The 11,156-nt window shown below is 45.0% G+C and overlaps 1 protein-coding gene across 1 annotated transcript; it reads left to right on the forward strand.

The window, feature by feature from the left end:
• The first annotated feature begins 89 nt into the window (after positions 1 to 89).
• LOC139399009 (zinc finger protein 2-like) lies at positions 90 to 10,494 on the forward strand. The gene is made up of 5 exons (XM_071144645.1): positions 90 to 228; positions 1,284 to 1,381; positions 1,518 to 1,695; positions 9,063 to 9,388; positions 10,489 to 10,494. Exons 1-5 carry the CDS (start codon positions 90 to 92, stop codon positions 10,492 to 10,494), a joined length of 747 nt encoding a protein of 248 aa, XP_071000746.1.
• Positions 10,495 to 11,156: the final 662 nt, after the last annotated feature.

Consider the following 11,156-nt stretch of genomic DNA (forward strand, 5'->3'; position numbering starts at 1 on the left):
ATGTTCCAGTGAAAGAAGAGAAAGACACTTTAGGAGTGGAAGAGGGGATACAGGCTGTCACAGTGGAAGAGGAGGTAGAAGCTTTCGGAATGAAAAAGGAGGAAGAGGGGGCTGTTTCAGTGAAAGAGGAACCTTTTGGGGAGGAAGAGGAGGCTGTCTCAATAAAAGAGAAGGTTGAAGCTGTTATGGGAGTGAAAGAGGAGGAGACAGAAGATCTGATTAACACCAGTGAGTATTGTCTAAAAACAACTCAGCAGTTGTTGAACTAGGCTAAGGTGTGGTTTTAAAGGGGCATTCTACTGAAGTTATGCTCTCAAATATATTGTTCAGTACTGGAGGAATTGATAAAGGGGCAATCTGCCATTGGTACATGCATTTTTTTTTTAATCCTATGATTGATACTTCATTGTCCATTTACATCTAAATGAATTTAGTTTAGTCAGCGGGTAAACATCTTTCCCCCCTGGGAGCTGTCTCCCATGCTGGGTTCACTCTCTCAGAGGAAGAGAAGAAATCATTTTTCTGGATAGGCCAGAAAATGTGACACGTCACTCCCTATGTAAATGTGGGGTGTGAAACCTGCCAGTTCAGGTCAGCTCCGCTGAGAAAGTGGAAACCAAGAGCTGACATATGGGGCACTGTGACACCATAAGGCACGGGAACCTATGGAATTCACAGAGCGCTCTGTACACCAATGTCACTCGGAACAAGTCCACAACTTCACATCTCACAGTTTAAAAGCAGAGAAGAAGTCCTAGAACCTGATGACACATTAGAGAGAGTTGTAGCCATTGATTCTTGAAGAATATAACTTCTAATTGCACAACGACCTTAAGTTCAACAGTCATACCCCATCTGAACCCGATATATACAGAGTTTACAAAACATTATGAACACCTGCTCAACTTTGATTTCCCATCAGAACCCACAACAGCCTGTTTAACTCTGAGGGGTATACTATGTAGTGGGATAGAGGAGTTAGTGAGCTGACTTCGGTTCAATTCTGATTTTCGACTCACTGAATTCAACTCAGGAAAACTGTTGAAGGTCTCTTACCTCTTAACCATGTAAGTTTCTATGGCAACAAATCCTTCATCTCTAACCTGCTCCGGGGCAGGCTAGTTGAGGACCAATCAGGGGGCAGGCTAACCCCACTTTATCCTGACTCAAGTGTTGTGTCTGAGCTGTGATTTGAGGACCAATCAAATCGAATTCCCTACCATCTGTGATTGCAATAAAAAGTCATAAGTTTACCATCTGTTTTGATGTTCTCATTCACACAGGAGAGACACATGACTATTATGGATCCTCTGGGGAGCCTCAACAACATCCTGATGCTGACGAGGCAGAGAAGAGTCTCTCCAGATCAGAACACCAGAAGGTACAGCTTGGTCTGGTCTAGCATACAGCTTGCTCTATCGGGGTCTGGGCTGGGTTTCTGTAAATGCATTTCATGACAACAGTGACATCAGCATCCATAATGATATGTGTCTGTGTCCCCTCTTTATGGTTACCAGGACAACGCTAGCCCTTCCTCCCTCCCGGAGTCCCTGTATCGTGCCTCTCCCGGTAGCACCTTACTGCTGGGTATGAAGAGGTTGTCTGTGCTGCTGGTGGACTGCAGGAAAACAATGGGGCTGAGTGGAACTGTGAGAGGAGGAGAAGAGAAGAAAGGATCAGATTTGACACATCAAAGTAAGTGCTGTAGTTTAGTTTGAACAAATAAAATAGATCTGCCCACTCGGGTCTGTTCCCAGTAGGGCTGGTATCTGTTCCCAGTAGAGCTGGTATCTGTTCCCAGTAGGGCTGGTATCTGTTACCAGGACAACCAGCAGAGTTCTGTTAGTTGACAGGAAGATGGCCTGGTATCTGTTACCAGTAGGGCTGGTATCTGTTCCCAGTAGGGCTGGTATCTGTTCCCAGCATGGCTGGCTGGTATCTGTTCCCAGTAGGGCTGGTATCTGTTCCCAGTAGGGCTGGTATCTGTTACCAGTAGGGCTGGTATCTGTTCCCAGTAGGGCTGGTATCTGTTCCCAGCATGGCTGGCTGGTATCTGTTCCCAGTAGGGCTGGTATCTGTTCCCAGTAGGGCTGGTATCTGTTCCCAGTAGGGCTGGTATCTGTTCCCAGTAGGGCTGGTATCTGTTCCCAGTAGAGCTGGTATCTGTTCCCAGTAGGGCTGGTATCTGTTCCCAGTAGAGCTGGTATCTGTTCCCAGTAGGGCTGGTATCTGTTCCCAGTAGGGCTGGTATCTGTTCCCAGTAGGGCTGGTATCTGTTCCCAGTAGGGCTGGTATCTGTTCCCAGTAGGGCTGGTATCTGTTCCCAGTAGAGCTGGTATCTGTTCCCAGTAGAGCTGGTATCTGTTCCCAGTAGAGCTGGTATCTGTTCCCAGTAGGGCTGGTATCTGTTCCCAGTAGGGCTGGTATCTGTTCCCAGTAGGGCTGGTATCTGTTCCCAGTAGGGCTGGTATCTGTTCCCAGTAGGGCTGGTATCTGTTCCCAGTAGGGCTGGTATCTGTTCCCAGTAGGGCTGGTATCTGTTCCCAGTAGGGCTGGTATCTGTTCCCAGTAGGGCTGGTATCTGTTCCCAGTAGGGCTGGTATCTGTTCCCAGTAGGGCTGGTATCTGTTCCCAGTAGGGCTGGTATCTGTTCCCAGTAGGGCTGGTATCTGTTCCCAGTAGGGCTGGTATCTGTTCCCAGTAGGGCTGGTATCTGTTCCCAGTAGGGCTGGTATCTGTTCCCAGTAGGGCTGGTATCTGTTCCCAGTAGGGCTGGTATCTGTTCCCAGTAGGGCTGGTATCTGTTCCCAGTAGGGCTGGTATCTGTTCCCAGTAGAGCTGGTATCTGTTCCCAGTAGGGCTGGTATCTGTTCCCAGTAGGGCTGGTATCTGTTCCCAGTAGGGCTGGTATCTGTTCCCAGTAGGGCTGGTATCTGTTCCCAGTAGGGCTGGTATCTGTTCCCAGTAGGGCTGGTATCTGTTCCCAGTAGAGCTGGTATCTGTTCCCAGTAGGGCTGGTATCTGTTCCCAGTAGGGCTGGTATCTGTTCCCAGTAGGGCTGGTATCTGTTCCCAGTAGAGCTGGTATCTGTTCCCAGTAGGGCTGGTATCTGTTCCCTGTAGGGCTGGTATCTGTTCCCAGTAGGGCTGGTATCTGTTCCCAGTAGGGCTGGTATCTGTTCCCAGTAGGGCTGGTATCTGTTCCCAGTAGGGCTGGTATCTGTTCCCAGTAGGGCTGGTATCTGTTCCCAGTAGGGCTGGTATCTGTTCCCAGTAGGGCTGGTATCTGTTCCCAGTAGAGCTGGTATCTGTTCCCAGTAGAGCTGGTATCTGTTCCCAGTAGGGCTGGTATCTGTTCCCAGTAGGGCTGGTATCTGTTCCCAGTAGAGCTGGTATCTGTTCCCAGTAGGCCTGGTATCTGTTCCCAGTAGGGCTGGTATCTGTTCCCAGTAGAGCTGGTATCTGTTCCCAGTAGAGCTGGTATCTGTTCCCAGTAGAGCTGGTATCTGTTCCCAGTAGAGCTGGTATCTGTTTCCAGTAGGGCTGGTATCTGTTCCCAGTAGAGCTGGTATCTGTTCCCAGTAGGGCTGGTATCTGTTCCCAGTAGGGCTGGTATCTGTTCCCAGTAGAGCTGGTATCTGTTCCCAGTAGGGCTGGTATCTGTTCCCAGTAGAGCTGGTATCTGTTCCCAGTAGGGCTGGTATCTGTTCCCAGTAGGGCTGGTATCTGTTCCCAGTAGAGCTGGTATCTGTTCCCAGTAGGGCTGGTATCTGTTCCCAGTAGAGCTGGTATCTGTTCCCAGTAGGGCTGGTATCTGTTCCCAGTAGAGCTGGTATCTGTTCCCAGTAGGGCTGGTATCTGTTCCCAGTAGGGCTGGTATCTGTTCCCAGTAGGGCTGGTATCTGTTCCCAGTAGGGCTGGTATCTGTTCCCAGTAGGGCTGGTATCTGTTCCCAGTAGAGCTGGTATCTGTTCCCAGTAGGGCTGGTATCTGTTCCCAGTAGGGCTGGTATCTGTTCCCAGTAGAGCTGGTATCTGTTCCCAGTAGGGCTGGTATCTGTTCCCTGTAGGGCTGGTATCTGTTCCCAGTAGGGCTGGTATCTGTTCCCAGTAGGGCTGGTATCTGTTCCCAGTAGGGCTGGTATCTGTTCCCAGTAGAGCTGGTATCTGTTCCCAGTAGGGCTGGTATCTGTTCCCAGTAGGGCTGGTATCTGTTCCCAGTAGGGCTGGTATCTGTTCCCAGTAGGGCTGGTATCTGTTCCCAGTAGAGCTGGTATCTGTTCCCAGTAGGGCTGGTATCTGTTCCCAGTAGGGCTGGTATCTGTTCCCAGTAGAGCTGGTATCTGTTCCCAGTAGGCCTGGTATCTGTTCCCAGTAGGGCTGGTATCTGTTCCCAGTAGAGCTGGTATCTGTTCCCAGTAGAGCTGGTATCTGTTCCCAGTAGAGCTGGTATCTGTTCCCAGTAGAGCTGGTATCTGTTTCCAGTAGGGCTGGTATCTGTTCCCAGTAGAGCTGGTATCTGTTCCCAGTAGAGCTGGTATCTGTTCCCAGTAGGGCTGGTATCTGTTCCCAGTAGAGCTGGTATCTGTTCCCAGTAGGGCTGGTATCTGTTCCCAGTAGAGCTGGTATCTGTTCCCAGTAGGGCTGGTATCTGTTCCCAGTAGGGCTGGTATCTGTTCCCAGTAGAGCTGGTATCTGTTCCCAGTAGGGCTGGTATCTGTTCCCAGTAGAGTTGGTATCTGTTCCCAGTAGGGCTGGTATCTGTTCCCAGTAGAGCTGGTATCTGTTCCCAGTAGGGCTGGTATCTGTTCCCAGTAGGGCTGGTATCTGTTCCCAGTAGGGCTGGTATCTGTTCCCAGTAGGGCTTGTATCTGTTCCCAGTAGGGCTGGTATCTGTTCCCAGTAGGGCTGGTATCTGTTCCCAGTAGGGCTGGTATCTGTTCCCAGTAGGGCTGGTATCTGTTCCCAGTAGGGCTGGTATCTGTTCCCAGTAGGGCTGGTATCTGTTCCCAGTAGGGCTGGTATCTGTTCCCAGTAGGGCTGGTATCTGTTCCCAGTAGGGCTGGTATCTGTTCCCAGTAGGGCTGGTATCTGTTCCCAGTAGGGCTGGTATCTGTTCCCAGTAGGGCTGGTATCTGTTCCCAGTAGGGCTGGTATCTGTTCCCAGTAGGGCTGGTATCTGTTCCCAGTAGGGCTGGTATCTGTTCCCAGTAGGGCTGGTATCTGTTCCCAGTAGAGCTGGTATCTGTTCCCAGTAGAGCTGGTATCTGTTCCCAGTAGGGCTGGTATCTGTTCCCAGTAGGGCTGGTATCTGTTCCCAGTAGAGCTGGTATCTGTTCCCAGTAGGGCTGGTATCTGTTCCCAGTAGGGCTGGTATCTGTTCCCAGTAGGGCTGGTATCTGTTCCCAGTAGGGCTGGTATCTGTTTCCCAGTAGGGCTGGTATCTGTTCCCAGTAGGGCTGGTATCTGTTCCCAGTAGAGCTGGTATCTGTTCCCAGTAGGGCTGGTATCTGTTCCCAGTAGAGCTGGTATCTGTTCCCAGTAGGGCTGGTATCTGTTCCCAGTAGGGCTGGTATCTGTTCCCAGTAGGGCTGGTATCTGTTCCCAGTAGAGCTGGTATCTGTTCCCAGTAGGGCTGGTATCTGTTCCCAGTAGGGCTGGTATCTGTTCCCAGCAGGGCTGGTATCTGTTCCCAGTAGGGCTGGTATCTGTTCCCAGTAGGGCTGGTATCTGTTCCCAGTAGGGCTGGTATCTGTTCCCAGTAGAGCTGGTATCTGTTCCCAGTAGAGCTGGTATCTGTTCCCAGTAGAGCTGGTATCTGTTCCCAGTAGTGCTGGTATCTGTTCCCAGTAGAGCTGGTATCTGTTCCCAGTAGGGCTGGTATCTGTTCCCAGTAGAGCTGGTATCTGTTCCCAGTAGGGCTGGTATCTGTTCCCAGTAGAGCTGGTATCTGTTCCCAGTAGGGCTGGTATCTGTTCCCAGTAGGGCTGGTATCTGTTCCCAGTAGGGCTGGTATCTGTTCCCAGTAGGGCTGGTATCTGTTCCCAGTAGGGCTGGTATCTGTTCCCATTAGAGCTGGTATCTGTTCCCAGTAGGGCTGTTCCACAACTAATACAAATGTTGGTCGATTTATTTTTTTAGCGTGTATTTTTCCATATATAGACACCATTCTGCCTTTTCTTATGTGGAATGCCAATTTATCGTACCATTTCTACTTATCTGCGTGCCAGTTATGGTTTTCATATGCACATTTTCATGGAACATTTTAATTTAATTTATAATAAACGTCTTCATATGTCAAAATCATTGTCATGTTGTTCATCAAAATTCAATCTAAATTAAAATGATAAAAAAAACTAAAAAGTATTTTCTGTTTCCAACTATGGTAAAAATAGCCGACATAAAGTCAACAAATAAAAACATTGCAGCCTGCATGTAGAAAATATCCTGATTTAAAAAATAAATATCCTATAAAATCACATTGACTAAGCATGGCCTGTCTGCAACCAACTTGAAACACTGTATCAACTATTAACTTGGGTCAGGCCTGAAGCTTGTGCTACCAACCTAGCAACATTGTATAAAATATTCTGGATCCTCAGAGTTTCCCCTCAACCGGTGAGCTCAGGACCGGCACAGCTGTAGGTTGTTGTTTGCGCAAGAGATAAAAAGCAATGCTCGACTTGGACAGGCGCTTACTGGAGCTGAGTAGCGAAACCTCAAATGTTCCTCTTATAGAATATAGAATATTAGCTCAGAAGTATAGTGGAGATCCTGCACCTACATATAAACAGTACCAGCACCCAAAATGAGTAGCAGGAACCTATTCCAGTCCAAGTCAAGCACTGATGAGAAGTAATCAGGTCTATTTTATGGCGTTTCCACTGGATCAGAGCATTTACTTGTTTCCTGCTGAGTGGTTCATCGAAAAGGGAGAGAGCTGGAAAATATTTTTTTTATATACATTGAGGAACTATTGTAATTCTCAAAGGATGTAAAAACACACGTTGTTTTGCTGTTTTAGGCGAAGAAAACATTACATTGAGAAGCTCCACAGGTCCACAGCGTTGGACTAGTAACCGGAAGGTTGCAAGTTCAAATCCCCGAGCTGACAAGGTACAAATCTGTCGTTCTGCCCCTGAACAGGGCAGTTAACCCACTGTTCCTAGGCCCTCATTGAAAATAAGAATTTGTTCTTAATTAACTGACTTAGTTAAAATAAAGGTTAAAAATAAATAGTGGTGGTGCGTTAAGCCAATCAGAAATACTGTCAAATTGGCGGGAGAGAGGTGAATTGTGCGTCAGGGCGCTGCATAGTTAATCTGACGTCTGCATTGACCATGTAGCATTTACAGTGATACGACCTCTTCAGAAGTAGAAGGGCATTCATACCTGACCATGTAGCATTTACAGTGACACGACCTCTTCAGAAGTAGAAGGGGCATTCATACTTCTTGCGCTTCGTGAAGCAGTGCAGAGCTGTTGTCCAGGAAGTTGTCAAGGACGCGAGTTTGTTTTTGTACAGGATGTACTGTTGACGCCCTGTGGAAGCCATAGGAAATGCATCAGGGAGCTATTTTACAATATGACCTTTCTCTTGCATTTATCTCCAAAAATAAAAAATAAAAAATAAAAAATAAAAAATAAAAAATCAGGTTGGATTTTCTCCTACCATATCTATTATGTTATAGTCTCCTACATTATTGTAACATTTCTTACGAACTTCAATGTTTTTTTTATTTACAATGGTACCAATTATATGCATATCCTCCCTTCGGGGACCTGAGCTACAGTCAGTTTATGTTGGGCACGTCATTCAGACAGGAAGTGGAGAAAAAAGGGGTGGCCCTATCCCTAAGGGCATGTACGAGCACACTCCTCCAGTTCACCTTAGCTGAGTTAAAAGCAAAAGAATATCAACAAATAAATCAATCAATAAATATTATATTTATACTTCCTGTTTTTGTTTATTTACCAATTTTGATGTCATATATTGAATTTGGATTTACTTCCAAAGTCTTAGTCAATAAATTGAAACCAACCTCATTTAATCTGACGTCCACATTCCATTGATGCCCTGCTAACCCTTTATCAGACGTCGGATGTGGAGATCAATAAGGAGGTTATAGAGATCAGATGTTGGATGTGGAGATCAATAAGGAGGTTATAGAGATCAGATGTTGGATGTGGAGATCAATAAGGAGGTTATAGAGATCAGATGTTGGATGTGGAGATCAATAAGGAGGTTATAGAGATCAGATGTGGATAAATTCCCTTACAACCCCATAAGAAGTAGATCAGATTTGGATGTCATTTTTTGATCAATAAGGATGTCAAGATGTAATAAGGATGTCATAAATCTAGATCAGATTTGGATGTCATTTTTTGATCAATAAGGATGTCAAGATGTAATAAGGATATCATAAATCTAGATCAGATTAGGATGTCATTGTTGATCAATAAGGATGTCAAGATGTAATAAGGATATCATAAATCTAGATCAGATTATGATGTTATTGTTGATCAATAAGGATGTCAAGATGTAATAAGGATATCATAAATCTAGATCAGATTTGGATGTCATTTTTGATCAATAAGGATGTCAAGATGTAATAAGGATATCATAAATCTAGATCAGGATGTCATTTCTGATCAATAAGGATGTCAAGATGTAATAAGGATATCATAAATCTAGATCAGATTAGGATGTTATTGTTGATCAATAAGGATGTCAAGATGTAATAAGGATATCATAAATCTAGATCAGATTAGGATGTTATTGTTGATCAATAAGGATGTCAAGATGTAATAAGGATATCATAAATCTAGATCAGATTAGGATGTCAAGATGTAATAAGGATATCATAAATCTAGATCAGATTAGGATGTCAACAAAAAAAGACACAACATGTAAAGTTCAATAGGATTTGTTTTATTAGCCTACAGTTCTCTACAGCCACTCTGCTCTGAGGGATCTATATTAAACGCCATACAAAGACTTAGTAAGAGGTTTCATCATGTGGACTTCGTACATGTCTGTCTAACTAAACACTGTCTTTGGCAGGAGAGAGATCAGACTCTCACGTTGACAGCGGTAAGAGTCCTTCGGGGGATCCGGACCCAGCGACGTCCAAACCAGCTGGACGACACCACTGCTCCCAGTGTGGAAAGAGTTTTAACCATTTAGGGAACCTGAAAACGCACGGGAGGACACATACGGGAGAGAAGCCGTACCACTGCGCCCTGTGTGGAAAGAGATTCACCCATTCAGGGAGCCTGAAAGCACATACGAAAATACACACAGGGGAGAAACCTTATCACTGCTCTCAGTGCGGAAAGAGATTTATCCAGTTAGGGAACCTGGAATCACACGAGAGAACTCACACAGAAGTAAAGAGGCTTTTCCACTGTTCTCATTGTGAAAAAACGTTTAAGAATTTAGGGAACCTGAAAGTGCATGAGAAATGCCATACAGGGGGGAAGCTTTTCCGCTGCTCCCAGTGTGGAACGATATTTACCCAGTTTAGGCACCTGACAGACCACGAGGTAACACACACAGGGAAGATGCCTTACCACTGCTCCCGGTGTGGAAAGACATATTTCACGTCACATGCACTTAGTCTCCATGAGAGAACACACACAGTGCTCCCGCCCTTATCTCATATTTTTGACTGAAAAATCGTGTTTTTTTGTTTATGCCACATTAAATCAAATTGTAGAAAGTATACTCGACAACGATGACGAAACAAAAGTTACCCTCTGTTTCTTCTTGAGAAAACACGTTAAAACAATTCTTTAACATTAAATTCTTATTACTACCAACTGAAATAAGTATTTCCAATATTATTTTTCCAATCAAGTGAAAGAGCTCTACCAGGCGGTTGAGAAGTCAAGAGGGTCATATCTACAGTGACACATTAGAATGGCGTTTTGTTACAGAGCTCTACCAGGCGGTTGAGAAGTCAAGAGGGTCATATCTACAGTGACACATTAGAATGGCGTTTTGTTACAGAGCTCTACCAGGCGGTTGAGAAGTCAAGAGGGTCATATCTACAGTGACACATTAGAATGGCGTTTTGCATAGCATTTTTACTGATCTAGAAAATATACATTTACTTTAGGTGTGCTTCAATGGCCTTTTTAATACATAGTTAAGCATTGTTAAATGAGGACTGATCTCAAACGTGGAACAACGTATGGTAATATTCAATTGCATTTGGAAATGTTTGTGTTTTTCCAGGTAGTGGACACAGTAGTAGTCCCACAAAACGGCTTTCTTGAATTTCAAATGGTTCTTCCACCACGTTTCCCCCCATCTTCAGACTATATTTTACGATAATATATGACTAAACGCCATTTTATTTATTACTGTTACAGACTTTGTTTTATTGGCCGATAGTCTGAATATTGATTATTTGACGTTATGAGGCTGAAATGTGGATAAAACCACTTATGTTGCGTAGAAGTAGCTTTTCCTTTCTTTCTCACAGTCATAGACTGAATTGTAGTAGCAGTAGTAGTCGCTGTAGTAGTGGTAACTGTGGTGGTAGTAGTAGTAGTAACAGTAGTAGTACTGGTAGCAGTAGTACTGGTAGCAGTAGTAGTAGTAACAGTAATACTGGTAGTAGTAGTAGTAGCAGCAGTAATACTGGTAGTAGTAGTAGTAGCAGTAATACTGGTAGTAGCAGTAATACTGGTGGTAGTAGTAGTAGTAGTAGTAGTAGTAGTAGTACTGGTAGCAGTACTGGTAGCAGTAGTAGCAGTAGTACTGGTAACAGTAGTAGCAGTAGTACTGGTAACAGTAGTAACAGTAGTAGCAGTAGTACTGGTAACAGTGGTAGCAGTAGTACTGGTAACAGTAGTAGCAGTAGTAACAGTAGTAGCAGTAGTACTGGTAACAGTAGTAGTACTGGTAGCAGTAGTAACAGTAGTAGTAGTAGCAGTAGTGCTGGTAGTAGCAGTAGTACTGGTAGCAGTAGTACTGGTAGTAGTAACAATAGTAGTAGTAGTAGTAGTAGCAGTAGTGGTAGTAGTAGTAGTAACAGTAGTCGTAGCAGTAGTACTGGTAGTAGTAACAGTAGTAGTAGTGGTGTAGTGGTAGTAGCAGTAGTACCGGTAGCAGTAGTACTGGTAGTAGTAACAATAGTAGTAGTAGTAG

Source organism: Oncorhynchus clarkii, unplaced genomic scaffold (genome assembly GCF_045791955.1).
Source record: "Oncorhynchus clarkii lewisi isolate Uvic-CL-2024 unplaced genomic scaffold, UVic_Ocla_1.0 unplaced_contig_6266_pilon_pilon, whole genome shotgun sequence".
Lineage (NCBI taxonomy): Eukaryota > Metazoa > Chordata > Actinopteri > Salmoniformes > Salmonidae > Oncorhynchus > Oncorhynchus clarkii.

Coding starts and splice junctions, on each gene's coding strand:
- LOC139399009 (XM_071144645.1), top strand. CDS start 90: ATGAAAAAGGAGGAAGAGGGGGCTGTTTCAGTGAAAGAGGAACCTTTT. Junction 1,382..1,517: donor CCAGATCAGAACACCAGAAG/GTACAGCTTGGT, acceptor TATGGTTACCAG/GACAACGCTAGCCCTTCCTC. Junction 1,696..9,062: donor ATCAGATTTGACACATCAAA/GTAAGTGCTGTA, acceptor TGTCTTTGGCAG/GAGAGAGATCAGACTCTCAC.